This window comes from Echinops telfairi, unplaced genomic scaffold (genome assembly GCF_000313985.2).
Source record: "Echinops telfairi isolate 266 unplaced genomic scaffold, ASM31398v2 ScPeMD7_6;HRSCAF=24_0, whole genome shotgun sequence".
Lineage (NCBI taxonomy): Eukaryota > Metazoa > Chordata > Mammalia > Afrosoricida > Tenrecidae > Echinops > Echinops telfairi.
This window is the reverse complement of record NW_022103902.1, coordinates 662,463-677,556: the sequence shown is the minus strand read 5'-3', so window position 1 is coordinate 677,556 and position 15,094 is coordinate 662,463. Positions and strand designations below refer to the sequence as shown.

Here is a 15,094-nt window from a genome sequence, read left to right as displayed (position 1 = left end):
TTTGTTCTCTTTACATGTAATAGCTAGTATATTAAACCAACTTTCATTCATATTTTAAACATAAATTAGAGTTGGGTGTTCAAAGTATGGCTTCTGTTTTTCAGATGAGCTATTACATCTAAAGGACTTGATAGGTTGTACAAACAGTTAAAAACTCTCAGCTGGTAATCAAAAGGCTGAAGGATCAACTACATCTAGATGCACCAGAGGAAGGCCTACCCATCTATTGCCCCGGCCACTGACAGTCCTCTAGAGCACAGGTCTACTCTGACACACCGAGGCTCTCTAGGAGTCACGTTCAACTTGACAGCAATTGGTCTTATTATACTCAAAGTGACCGTTACTATTTAAATTCTAAGATGGCCTGTTTTCATTCTATCTTAATTCGTATAGTCAGTCCATTGCTGCCAAGTCAACTCCAACGCATGGTGCCTCCATAAGACAGAACAGCTGCCCACAAAGCTTCCAAGGCTGTCACCCAGGGGAACCCTGCTGAGTCCTTCTCCCAGGGAGTGGCCGCTGTGTCTGAACCACTGCCCTTCTAGTTAGAAGCCAAGCACATCGTCATTAAGCCACCAGGGATATCTGTCCCTCACATTAGGGAATTTATAATGTAAGAAAATGATAATAAAGTAAACAGGGCAAAACCTAAATTGGTTCTCATTGCCCTAGAGGACTCAAAATTCAAGCATGACTAATTTAAGAGAATGGTTGGTTATAACTATCCTAGTAAATACCATACAATAGAGTTTTCCAATTAGCTTTTGACAATAACAGAACTTGAGGTTCTATCCTTGCTCTGGCTTAATTTATAAATCACAAAGGCAAGGGATTCCATTTGTGGCCTCACCAGCCCAGGTCTCTCTGGGAATATTTTCAAATGTCAACTCAGTAAGCATAAACCTAAGCACATTGGAATTCTAAGTTTGTGTGCTTTTTTTAAAATAGGGGGACAGGAGGGAATTTGTTTTAGCCACAAAAATGAACCCATGGATATTAGCAAAAATGAGTATTAGAAAAAATGTGGCCACTCACCATAGATGAAAGCATGCCTGTTCAGGTAAGACCTCCCAGGACAGTAGCACAGGATGGCGGCATCAAGGGAAATTGAGACAACCCCACAATCCACAATCAAATGCTACTTCTTCAGAGGACCAGCACAGTAAATGCAAGATTATGAAAGATTTCCTATAGCCATATGGTAAGAGCTAGACCACGTCCACTGCCATTGAGCCTATTCCAGTTCATGGCAACTGTAGATAGGGTTGCCTGGAGTAAATCCTTAGGCTAGCAGACAGTCCCTCTCACTCACGACAACTGGGGCAGGGTTGAACAGTCCAATACCTCACCCACAGCGCCACCAGATAATGGAAGCCCAATGAAAATTGCACAAAGACAGGAAGCCCTTGCTCGACAAAGAATATATACCATCATGATCAGCCCTACCAAGTACCGAAGTTTAGCATGTTTTGGCTGTACTTATATATTTTTTTCTTCAATTATTTCTGTTCACAGGGGTCAAGCAGCCCATCCCTGGTACTGGCAGAAACACGTCAGTAGTCTCAACCCACTCCACCAAAAGACCAGGTAAGGGATAGGATAAGGACTCCCTCACAGCAACTCCGGTCTGAGATGTGGACAGTAACTATTGCATCATCCGGTGTACCCCAAACAGAAAGAGCCAGTTGGTCACTAAAGTGTCAGCATTGTACTGACGGAGGAGAGCCCTGCTAGAGAAACACCCCAAAGTATTCTCTTCAGGTTTCATGAAAAGGCTCTGTGTAGACAAATTAATTATCAGTAGGAACTTCGAACAGGTATCAGTTTTTTCATTATTTTTCATAATATTTTAAAGGGGCACAATGGGCCAATGTCAATGAGTCATTGTGGGTTCTAATTCCCCTCATGTAGAAATTTTGCTTTTGTGAAATTTGGTGCCATACCCCTGTGTCTGATATGTTTTATATTCCCGACGACAGACCATAGTCGATCGCCAGCAGCACTCCGGAGAAACTCCGGAAGCACTGAATGTCACAGGGCATTTTCCCGGATTTTCTATTTCACGTGAAGATTTTTTAACCAAAATATATTCCTTTAGAAAACATGAGAATAGTTAAGCTCTCACACAAGACTTCAATGGAATTTTGTGTTGAGGTGAAGTTCCCCAGGCACTCCCAGCCTTTCCAATCGTGTGCCAAGTGCTGCAGGTTCGAGACACGTGCTCTCCTTCTGGGCTGGCAGCCTTGAGTCGGGGCGCAGAGATAACTGCACTTCCACCCCACCCCCAAAGCCTGGCCAGGCGCCCTTGTGCGGTGCGCAATCACCACGACCAGTCCTGAGAGCCTTCTCCTCCACGGACGCTGGTTCTCACTTCTGTCATGAGGGCTACGCAGGTGTCATTATTTGAGAAACGTTTGATATACTTGTCTAATTATAATGACAAAGTTGGAGGATAAAGTGGGGCACCCAGAAAAGGGAACACGGAATCCGTGAAAAGTTAAGATGGTGTAAGAAATCACTGTCTCAGAAGCAAAGGCAATTGCGAATAATGGTGCTTCCGACTGCACCATAAAAAACTGAAAATGTTCATGTCTGTATAGTCCTTCACATGGCAGCTATGCCTATCAAGAGTCATCTATAATTTGAATGTATGTTTCCCATACATCAGTGTGCTATTAAGTCCCATTAGGAAATCTGTTGTGTTAAATAGTGATTCCTCGTGACGGCTTTATCTCTTAGCCAGCATCCCAGGCACTCGCCGGCCACCCTTGCCACCTAGACCTACACCGGTGCAGAGAAAGCCGTTACCACGAAGCCATGTCACTGGGAAGCCCGGGGGTGCAGGTACGCCCATCATTCCCTTGCTTCTGCTCTGTGATTTCGGTTTTGCTAGCCAACCACAAGTGTGTGCGTGAGAGCTCGGGCAATGGACAAGTCCACTTGGCATGTTGTCCCCGAGGCCTGAACGGTGTCATGCAAGCTTTGAGGACTTCTGCCCTAACCCTGGGTGGGTGGGGTAAAAGAAGCCATCCTGTGCACCTGGGCCAGTTTTCTTCTCAGCTGTTTGTGTGCTTGGTGCCTCAGCCAGGCGGACTCCTGCTCGTTAACAACAGTGGAGTCTTTTGGATGCTGAGTGTTGCCAAGGGGGGGGGGGCGTGGAAAATGTGCATCCCTGTCATCATGACTGCCTCCTGGAATGAAACCCCGTACATCTCATGGAAAGCGTCCATACCGACAGCCTTCATGGCGATCCCTCCATTGCGGTGCTGTGGTGGCGGTGCAGTCGCGGAACAGGAATATTGGGGTGGCTACGCGGGTGTAGCCTATGCAACAAGGCAGGGGTAGGTGTCAGAAGCCAAGCTGTTTCCCACCTCTCACCCCCATGCCGATCCTCACAGAATGACACTCCCCCTCCCACTGCCACCCCACCCCCCTTACAGTCCCCTGGAATTCTTCCACTCAGATCGCATCCATTTCTTGCAGATGCCTTCTTCTCCAGCTCCCCGAAGTCACCATGGCATTTTCTTCTCTGCTTCCCTGATGCCTGATTCATGCCGCCCTCAGAGCAATTAGTTGTTTGCACACTTGTTACCCCTTCTGAGACTGCAAGCTCAGTGATGGCAGAGACCTTGGTCTGTTATCTGACTTGCTCGAACCAAACCCAGCAGCGATGGCATTAAAGCAACGGCAACAACCAAGCCCGTTGCCATCAAGCCCATTCTGACTCAAGGTGACCCCTGAAGTGTGGAGTAGAACTCCAGGGTGGGGTGTCAAGGCCATGGCCTTTCAGAAGCAGTTGCCAGACCTCTCTTTCAAGGCAACCTTTCAGAGAGGAGTTAGCCGTTTGGGATTCCGGGAGCTTCGTGCTTCATGCATCCTGGATAATTGATAAGTAATAACTGAGTGAATCCAGAACCAAAATTAAGTCTCGATGAGAGTAGACCCAGTCCAGAGCAAAGCTTCTATTAAGAGCCCTTCCATCAGGACCTGCTAGAAAAATCACAGCATGTCCCCGATCTTTGCTTCCTCGTCTCCCATCAACATGCACCTGCTCAGTATTCCACAGCTGGAACCAGGACAAAAGTAAGCTGTGAAAGATGAAAGTGATGGGCAGTCACGTGAAAGGGTGTAAACATGTGGCTCTTGTCACAAGGTGGAGAGGGCAGCGGGATGCAGGGCTCTTAGGGCGTATGTACCATGTGCATGGTGAGCCCTAGGTGGATTTTCTATCTGCTGAAAGAGGAAGCAGCCTCTCATCCCGCTGCCAGTGTCTTCCCGGGTCAGCCAGCCTCGTGTGCGTTGCAGTAGAACTGTGCTTGCGACACAGGGTTTTCAGTGGCGGAGTCTTCAAGGCCTTTCTCCTTCACCTCAGTCTTCCCCGCACAGGAACATGTTTGACTCCTTAAGTTTAACAGCTCTGCCTTGAGCTCCAATAGCCCGCGGGTCAGACTGAATGAGTCACAGACTGAAAGCTATCCCTGGCATGTCCCTCATGGTAAACTTGGGGACTTCTTCTACCAAAAGGTCCACGTCTTTAGCTACAGCTGGCACTTACCATATAAATCCTGGTTCTTTTCCATCACCAAGTATCAACCAGCATGTAGAAGACCTTAAAACACATTGTGTTCTGAGATTAACTGAGACTCATTATTCTTACTCTCTACTTCTAGCTCAAAGGCAATGACTACATTGAGGGTCCCAACAATAAACAAAAGCACGGGTGTAGATTTGGGCGGCTTCACATGCAGAAATTCATCCTGGAGTCAGGAAACCAATGGAACATTCTGGGAGTCCTCTTAGGCTCTCTCACATGCGCCCATGAACGCTCCCCTAGGCGACACTGGAATAGCGCCTATGTTCTCCCTGCATGCAGTCTGCGGAGGCTGTCCTCCGTCAGGAGGAAAGCACTGGGCCAGCGTTTCCTGTTGACTCTGCTAACTGAAAACCTCATGCAGACTTCAGGTCAATTCTCTTGACTTTCACATGCCTTCTTGTGTGGCCCAGGCTGGGACTCCATACTGGGCATGGTCCTTGGGTCAGTCCTGTATCCTCTGCCTCTCTAGTGTTTGAGAATAGTTCATTTTCAAAGAGGAACGTAAAACCCAATCTAGCCTCCATGCTACTACTCTCAATACCCAGACCTGCCTGGATCTTAGGAAGAATTTCAATTGGAGGGCTTTACATGTTTTTAAGGTTCAGTGGAGGTAAACAATGGGCTGCTAATGGGAAGGTTGGAGGTTCAAATCCCCCAGCCTCTCTACGGGAGAGGAGGAGGCTGTCTGCTTCCATAAAGATTTGCAACCTTGGAAACCACATGGAGCAGTTCTACTCTGTCCCATATGAAACGGCAATACAAGGTTATATATATCTATGTTTTTATAAGAGTCATTGAGACTTAGTGGTTAAGTGTTTTGCAGCTAACTGAAAGATTGACAGCTCAAGGCCACTGCTTCTCTAAAGATTTACAGCCTCAGAATCCCAATGGGAAAGTTCTATTTGATTATTCTGATTTGAAATTGCCTCAAGAGGAATGAGTCTTTATACATGCTTTCATAAGAATAGAAGAGTCCCTCTTAGATGGAGCACATTTCAGGCCCCCAGGCTGGAATCATAGTACTTACCCTAAAAATCTTTTGTCGCCTTCTCTCGGCATTTCTATGGCAGGTCATTCGATTTCCTTGGCATGCATCACTTATGTGCATGCCCTTTCCTCCAATCCCACAACTTCCACCAAGAACAGCCTCTTCTGTTCTTGAACATCAAAAGCACAGTCACCCTCGAGGTAGCTCTAACACATACTACCTCACGTTTGGCAGAGTAGAAATCGGCTCCATAAGATAGTTCAGTGGCTGGGGAAAGAGACGGGCCAGGCAGGGTGCATGATAGCAACAATGAAACATACAACGTTGCTCTAGTTCTTTAATGCTTCCTCCCCCCAACTATCATGATTCCAATTCTACCTTACAAATCCGGCTAGAGCAGAGGATGTACACTGGTACAGATAGGAACTGGAAACACAGAGGATCCAGGACAAATAACCCCTCAGGACCAGTGATGAGAGTGGGGATACCTGGAGGGTGGAGGGAGGGCGGGGTAGAAAGGGGGAACTGATCACAATGATCTCCTTATAACCTCCTCCCTGGGGGACGGACAACAGAGAAGTGGGTAAAGGGAGACATCGGATAGTGTAAGATATGACAAAATAATAATAATTTATTTATCAAGGGCTCATGTGGGGGGGGGAAAAATGAGGAGCTGATACCAAGAGCTCAAGTGGAAAGCAAATGTTTTGAGAATGATGATGGCAACAAATGTACAAATGCACTTGACACAAAGGATGGATTGTGATAAGAGTTGTACAAGCCCCCAATAAAATGATTTTTAAAAGAAAAAAATGTTAAATAAAAAGATTGTTCAGTAGCTGGTTTTGTATGAGTAGATCAACAAGGCCTTCTCTCAAGGCACTTCTGGGTGAATTTGCACTGCCAGCCCTCTGGCTAGCAGTCAGTATGTTCACCGTGAATCCCAGCGAAGGACACCTTTTTTTGCATACACACTGCCCGCGTCTGTTGACTTCCATCTCTGCCACTAGCCTTACACATTAACAAATCATCCCTCTTCTTTCTGCTTATGTTACTTCCCTATTTTGAACTGGGCAATGGATCCTTGTTGCCAAAGATCATGTTCAAATTCTAGCCTGATCGGTCAGGCCCTACATGACCTGCCTGCCCCAGCCACTTCAAACTGTTTTGGGGTCTTTTAAACTCCCCACCTTGGTTTTTATAGTAAGCAGCTCTCATGTCGAGCTACTGACTGCCCCTCTTGTTTATGGGCACATCCTCGGTTACGTTCTTATAACCCATCCCTGCCCACTCAGTACTCTCCATCTTTACCCATGGAGTCATCACCCCCTTCCTTTGCCTTCCTAGTGATTTCACGCTATCCATAATGGTTCAGTATACTAAAGTACTGGGCCCACCCACCTGTCCTCATCAAGGACCGGGTCTTGCCTTCTCACTAAGCTTGTATATGTGAGGTGACTTCAGAAAATCTGTGACCAAGTCCCATGATCTTTTCATTCTGCTTTTCCCCTGATCTTTTGGAAGCCCCCTTCTAGTACCAAGCCGTATGGTTAGTGCCTGATAATATTTAGTGAATAAATAAATTTAAAAGTTAGCAGGACAGCTCTATGTATCTGAGTACTTTAACTCATCATTACAGGGGTCATTTCATCAGGCCGAGTGACTTCCCCCCCACCGAGGGCAACACTGGGGCCTGCTGGAGTCCCCGGAGAACAACTCACAGAGAAGGAGCAGAAGCAGCCGACGAGTCCTGCCTCCGGAGAAGAGCTAGGTTAGTATGCCAGCCTGTTCTCATGGCGGTTTGACTGCAAGGGACAGCAGGTTCACATAAGAGACCAGGGAAAGGCTCCAAGCTGTATCTTCTATTTTATTGAATTTTATGATTCACATCATTCTTTTATATTTTAAAATTGTTTATTTTCAATATTTGGTTAAAGAATCTAATTCCTGCACTTGATTCCTAAAAATGTTTTGCTTATCTCATACTTTTTATTAAATTATATATCATTACTAATTATTTTTACCTTAATTTATGAAGTAGCACTAACTCGGTAGTAATCCTGTGTGTGTGTGTGTGTGTGTGTGTGTGTGTGCGCGCGCGCGCTTGTGGATCTCAATCTTGGAAACCCACAGAGGCAGTTCTACCCTGTCCTCAAGGTCGCTATGAGTTTGTATCACTGGCGGTGAGATTGGCATTACTTTTTCACTGTATAGTGAAGCTGTTTATAATCTTTTCTTTTGCCGAAACTGTTTATACTCTTCCCTTCAAAGGTAATATAACTGACTTCAGCACAAGCCCAACAAGAGAAACGGACCGTCTTGGGAAGCCCAGATTCACAGGTATGCAAAACTTGCCTCCAACTATCACTTTTCACAGGGCTAGTATCGGTGAGTGTAGTAGTCAGCTATGGAACAAATTACGCCAAAAGCTGAGTAACCCACTGCTCTGAGGATTTCTTTCTCTTGGACCTATAAATTAAGAAGCTTGCTTTTGTGGACTTTTCTGTAAATGAAAACAGTATGAACTAAGGAAGAAAGTGTGCTTGGGTGGGTGGTTCTGCTCTGAGATTCTGATGAGTCGGCCTCAGGCTTGTGCACACCTGTTCATTCTGGGGCCCAAGAGGAAGAAGCATTAACAACCCAAGCACAGATGCTCTCAGGCCAAAGGAACTCCCAAAGAGGGGCCACCCAAACACACAGGCACACTTCAAGCTCTGTCTGTGTCGAGTCTGCCAATATTCAGTGACAAAAGTCAACCCCAAAGCCAAGCCCTACATCCCGGATTGGGAGGTATGCTCCTCTCCCGGTGCGGAGGAGGTACTTTTTGAACAGTTCTTTATCATACCACTCCTGTTAGGGTTACCATCTCAGAAACCCACAAGGGCATTCTCTGTCTTATATGTTCTCCATGTGTCAGAAATGGCTCACTGGCCATGAGTTTGGGGTTTTGTTGTTAGTTTGGGTGTGTTTTTTAATACTCTATTGTATGATATACATTATTTTGTTTATTCATTACCCTGTTCATTATATTGGATTGTTTCTAGTTTTTTACTATTATCGATACACCTTACTATGAATATTCATGTATGGATAGACATGTACTTTTATCCCTTTTGGATAAATACCTGAGAAGTGCAGCCTATTTCATAAGTATATATTTAAAATTTTGAGGAACTGCCCTACTACAAAAAGCCCATGGATAATTTTTATTGTCTTTTAATTCCATTTGCCCATGAAATTTTGACGTCTCCTTATATTTTCCAAAGAAATTACCTTTCCAGATCAGAATTCTGATTCCTTCACATACTTAATACGTTAGGGCTGGTATTTTTATTGTTAGCTTTTTTAGCTAGTGGAGAGTAGTATTTGTGATTTTATCTTCCCAGTGAACACCTTTTCATGTATGTACCGGTCTTACATATATTTTTTTTGATGAAGTGTTTGTTCAAAATAATTACTTGCCTTGTTTTACTAAGTTGCTTTTTTCTTAGTGCATTTCAAAAGTATATTTTTCTGGAGATGAGTCCTTTTTCAGATATACGCTTTTGCAAATATTTTCTCCCCGTGTGTGACCTCTGAGGCAAGATCAGGTGAACAGCAAAAGCAACACAACATGAGATTTAAAACATAAACCCTAGCACACGCTGGCTTCATGTGACATGGCCACGTGTCTGTCTCTCATTCAGTAACCCTCTGCAGTGACGCTCCGCCTGGTAAAGTGTGCTCATGCGTTCAGCGCGTCTGGCTCCTTCCCCTCACTCACACCATGCTCAGAGGGATGTCGATCTACTTCTCTAACTAGCTTTAGCTTCTGTGGACAGCCCAAAGTCATGGGATCCAGGACATGTGTGCCAGAGACAAGATTTGGGGATTTCACTCCACCTGCACCACGGGGTTCCTCCATTCCCCCACAAGATGAGGCGAGAGACCCTGAAAGGTTTCGCTGGGTTTCTGAGCTCATTTTCTTCTTCACGGACTCGCAGATGTCAAACCTCAGCATTTTCTCTTTCAGCGTCTCATGTGCGATACATCCCAAAGCCTGACGATCAACCGTGCTCCATCACCGACTCCGTCAGGTTGTTCCCCCAAGAAGAGGTTACGCAGCTGAATGCCAGCAGCCCGCCGCAGAACCCACCCACCAACCTCACTGTGGTCACCGTGGAAGGGTGCCCCTCCTTCGTCATCTTAGACTGGGAGAAGCCAAAAAATGACACGGTCACTGGTAAGATATGGCACAAGGGCCTTGACGATGGTAGGAGCTTTGATAACGGGATAAGGTGAAAGTGTGGTGCTTTGATTCAAATTCTGACCTCGGCAGTCGGCCTAAGGAGGAGCAAGTCCCCGGTGGACTCCCGCCGCCCCAAGAGCACTTTACAGAAGTCTTATAGGTTGGGACCGGCTTGGGTGGTGTTGGGGGTGGCAGTGGGTGGAGCTTTTCCTTATTATAGGCTTCCTGGGAATTTATTTAGCAACTCTCTTAAGGTGTGTGCTTTAGCGTTTTCACAGCATGAAGTAAATCTACTAAGAGAATCACATAAATTATGTTAGCTGTCTTGCTATTGCTCCAGATATTTAAATTCACTTTCCTAAGGGTGACAGATTGTAATTGACAACACTAAGCACTAATTGGAAGAGTGAAGATTGTAATTGATGGCACTAAGCAGTACATGTAGTAACTATTGCTGTGTCTTTTGAACAGAAACAAAACATATTTAAAAAACACTTTTCCTTCGCCAATCGAAACTCTAGATTGACCTAGGACTTTAAAACAAGTAAAAGTTAAAAACAAGTAAAAGTTATTACCATAGTTCTAGGAGACATTTTAAAGTTATATGTTCTTGCTCAATTTGCTACTCATCTCAGGAAATTTTTATTCTATGCCCTCCTATATTTTATTTTTACTTCCTATACCTCCAAAAGTGATTGTACTAGATAAAAGATTCCGAGTCTTGCCTTGAATGTGTTAACTTATCAGAAGAGAATTTGACTCTTCTCTCCCTAGTGATACCTCTAGTCAAATAAGAAAATTTCAACAATACAAAACCAAACTTGTTGCCATCCGGCCGCTTGTGATGCGTGGAAATGCCATGTGTCATAGGGTTTTCTTGGCCATAACCTTTATAAAAAGCGCATCTCCAGCCCCCTTTCCCACATGATCACTGGGTAGATTTTCAATGCCAGCCTTTAGGCTAGTAGTTGATGTGCTTGTCCAGGTTGACCAGAGAAGCAAACCTAGGGAAGAGCAATTATATATTAAGAAAACATCCCCGCCCAGTCCAGATTAAGTCCATAAATCCAATATTAGCCCATAAGTCTGATACTAGTCCATACATCACTCTTCAGACTCACTCAGTCACATGCAATGATGCCAGAAAAGGAAGATCCCAGCGTGGTGGTGAAACGTCTTGTGGATCCAATGGCAGTGGACGCATCGACAGGGCTCTGGCTGCCATTTGCATGCTCCATGTGGCTCCCCAGCTCCAGTGTGTCTCCTCAGCTCCAGTGTGTCTCCTCAACAGGAAGGTGAAGCAGAGAGTGTGTAGCCCACTTTCAGGGTGAAAGAGAGGACGTTCCCAGAATCCTCCTCATGAGATCACACCCGCCAGGAGGCATCATCAGGTTGTGACCTGCTTGACAGGCTTAATTCCATCCCTTCACTTTATTTATCAAGTTGACATGAAATTCTGTAACTACCACAGTTGAGCACAAACCATTTTACCACCCAAGGAGAGCCAGGGGAGAGGGTGGCAAGCAACCTCCATTAATGGGAGAACATAGCAAATACATAAAAGTCCCTGGTGTCAAGGAACCGGCCACCCACCTGATGAAGATAGGTGGATTAGAGGGGCCACCTGAGATGCTGTCATGTAAACTAGAAAAGTACGACACACAGGGTGGAGAATAAGCCAGGAGTGAAATTGAGGGTTCCCCCGCAAAACTTTTCTTCCCTGAGTTGACTTCTGTCTAATCCTCTTTTTAGTTGACAACCTCATAGTCACGTGTGGTGCATGTATTCTAACACGCCGCTTCTCTGTGCTCCTTCTGCATGAAAGTAGAAGTGCTCACACCTGAGAACCTGGTCACAGCGTGGGTCCTTGGACATCTTAAGGTTAAATGGCTATAAGTTGTTGTGTGTGATATGTCCAGAGCACAGTAACATAGATTAAATTATAGACTGGCTCTTTTCTAGATATGCAAGTTTGAGTATATTATTAGCCTCTTTAAGCCTTAGTTTTCTCATCTGTAAAATGGGATAATAAAGTCCTGTTGTTATCAATTTATTGTGATGCTAAAATTAAACAGGACATTTGAATGTGTAGCAGAAATTAGAATTGGTTAAATTAATGTTTGTCATTCATTCATAGCAACAGTAGAGTAGAAGTGCTAGAAATAATACTGCCATTATTAATTTGGAGCTATATTGCCCAGACTCTGATGTTCCAATCTTAATAATATATAAATTGATGTTCCGATCTTAATAATATATACATTTTCCGGTTCAGGGAATTAGCTCACTAGAAGACAACAAAAGCCTTGAGGGGTGAGGGATGACCAAATATTCTATGTCAGTTCCTCCTGGCTCTCCCTTATGTTAATTAAGTTAGAAACAAAACACAATGTTGGTAAATAAGAAATATGAACACATACTTAAAAGGCTGTTTTTACCATATTTTTATCACATAAAATATAGTCGACGCTCAAAATGTTTAACATAAACACTAGCATTGCATTTTAGTCATGTTGGTAGATGAAAATACTATTACAATTAAAATGCTAAAAGTGAAAGATATAGTTCATAAAACAAGAATATGTATTATAAAACAGGAATTTTGAAGGATCACGTTTTTTAATTACATCTTAAAAGTTATGAATGGAGCTTTTATAGATCTGTTTTGATAGTGCTAATCTTTTGTGAAAAAAATGAGTGGTTCTCAGGAAGTTCATGGAAATGGGATTAAAAAATAGACTTTCTGACACCCACCACCTTTATATTATTAAAAAACTTTAAAAAATTGGGTCAAATGAAAATTGGCACAATATGCCACCAAAGTTCCAAGTACAAAAAGACTGAGACGGCCACGTGGTGGATGAGGGGTGTCCCGAATCACAGATGTTCGGGTTGCTTTGATACATCACCGACTAGCGTGTCATGGAAATTGTTGTTTTGGGGATGAAGCAGTGTTTGACTCTACCAATAGTTTAAAGCATTCATTTGTCTGCAGTGTGACAGTGATATGATTTCTCCCTCTTAGAATAAATTAAACGAGTCCCTTTACCAAGAGAATATTTAGTTTACAAAAGTATTTTGTTCAGTAAAACTACTGGATCAAACAAATCACTGCATCGCCGAGGCACAGAGTCCGTGTTTGGGCCAGCCCCTTCCTCTGGAGAAGGGCCGCAGGAAAGCTGCCTAACCAGCAGACACCCGAGGGAGTGTCAGAGCAGACCTGTCTGCACGACTCCTTTCGAGTATGAACTGTGTCACAATTCCACAGGATCTTTGGGAACATAATTTCCCAAGACACAAACAATCCTGAGGTCCAGCACTTTCTGACCATCCGGACCGAACCTAAGAGATTTGAGAGAACCTTGAGCGGGGCTGTTGAACACGGCAGCCACCAGCTGCAAACACTTGGTTATCTGACTTAAAATTAATCACAGTTCTTTTCAAAATGAAGTTCCCCGGCCATCCTAGTCACACTTCAAGTGCTCGTTCGTCCCATGACTCGTGGCTGCTGTCCCAGGCAGCGTCCTTCTAGAGGAAGACACTGTGTAGTCTGTAGTGATTTCCATCTTTGTTCCCACAAACTGTTTATGATGCAGATTGAGGGGTGACCCTTCTATATCCTGATACAAGCCTCCAAAAACCATGATAAAAACAAACTCGCTGCCGTCAAGTTGATTCCAGGATGCGCAGGCCGACATGGCATAGATTCCATGAAACAGAGTCGGAGAGAACTCTCACAGGCAGCAGAAGCAGGACTGATCCCCATAGAACACCGAGGATCCTGGAAAATGTTCTAGCTAGCCAGAAAGCCAGCCCCGCACCCCTTAGACCATAACCAGAGTAATTTCATTTCAAGCCGAACGTCCACTTTGTCCAGAATACACAAACCTGGGAACAGAGCCATATGAATGGAACCCATAACAGAAGAAATTAACTTATTCTCCCAGCCCATGGAATATATTTTATTTAGATGTTAGAACACTTTGATGAAAAATAATAATCTTAGTTTAGGAGAGTTTGTTTCTGACCTTTATAGTCAATGTACAATATCAGGGAAATTGTTTTAGTATTTCCTAAACCCAGTGTAGCAATAATAAAAGCAACAATAACAGCTACCACATGTTGAGCTGTAAAATACATGTAAAATACTATTAAGCACTTTTCATATGCTCCTAACTTAATCATCACACGTAACACTATGAAACAGATATTTTTAACATTTTACCAAAGGGGAAACACACTGAGTTTAGGGAAAGTGGTTTGCCTTTCTCCATTAAACTATGCTATTTCCATTTTTAAAATTTAATTTTACTTTCTTTTTATTACTTTTGAAATAAATACTTCTAGCAAATATTCCCTCCCAGCTAAGGAAAAGATAAAAAATTGACAGTTATGGATTTAAGAGCCTTCTCTTTCCACCCTTCCAAACCTCTGGTAGAATAAACATTCAACCAGGAGTAAGGCTGGGATCAAAATGGAACTGAATGACAAATCATCTTCATGGCCAACATTGAACACCAGTCATTAGTCCTCTGACCGTGGGGTCTAATGGCTGACCTGCTAAGTCCAGACATAATGCCTGCTGCCTCGGAGCGTAACGTTGAGTTCGTGGAAGGGAGATGATGCAACATTGTTCAGAAGGAGTCCTTCTCCCTTTTGGGTTTCAAAGCCTCATTTATCAACCAGCTCATTATTAACATTTCACATTCATGATAATTGTCCAAATAAATCTGACGGTTGTGCGCACTAATGCCGCGCGTCTTGCAGAAATGAACATCGAGGTGCTCGGTGGGGGTCACACTGGCTGTCACTAATGGTGGCAGTTACGTCACGGTGGCAGTTGTGTGAGGATGCCATCATCCTCCGTTTTGAGTACTGACATGGTCACCCTTCATTTTTCCATAACGCCAGTTTTTGCACAACTTCTTCTTTAGAACCTAACTATGTCAATGTGTGAGCAGTAGGTGTATACGATGAAAAAATAATACTCCAAAAATTAAAATGATTGATTTTAGGTCGATGTAGATCGTTTCAGTTTTACTTCCAATGTCTTCTCATGCCTGTGGTCTGGGAGCTATCAGCAGAAATCCCCAGTAACTTACCAGTTCCTCTGGTCTTACCACCTTTCCGTGATGTCCAACATCCACGTATTGATCTTGAGTGAGGTTTTTGTATGGTCATTTGACTTTTCTTTTTTAAACTTCTTTATATGTTCTTATCACAGGAGAAAGATGGGATTTTCTACTCCTGTAAGAGTTAGTCCCTGAAACCACAGAAATAGTTC

At 43.9% G+C, this 15,094-nt stretch overlaps 1 protein-coding gene across 1 annotated transcript in view; it reads left to right on the top strand.

Annotated features, from left to right (window-relative positions):
* Nucleotides 1-15,094, top strand: part of LOC101643821 (ABI family member 3 binding protein) — a 263,477-nt gene that overhangs the window by 222,414 nt on the left and 25,969 nt on the right. The window contains exons 45-49 of the mRNA XM_045286146.1: nucleotides 1,516-1,587; nucleotides 2,740-2,844; nucleotides 7,222-7,353; nucleotides 7,854-7,922; nucleotides 9,595-9,804. Of these exons, the coding sequence (XP_045142081.1) occupies nucleotides 1,516-1,587; nucleotides 2,740-2,844; nucleotides 7,222-7,353; nucleotides 7,854-7,922; nucleotides 9,595-9,804 (588 nt within the window). The remainder of the gene's footprint in view (nucleotides 1-1,515; nucleotides 1,588-2,739; nucleotides 2,845-7,221; nucleotides 7,354-7,853; nucleotides 7,923-9,594; nucleotides 9,805-15,094) is intronic.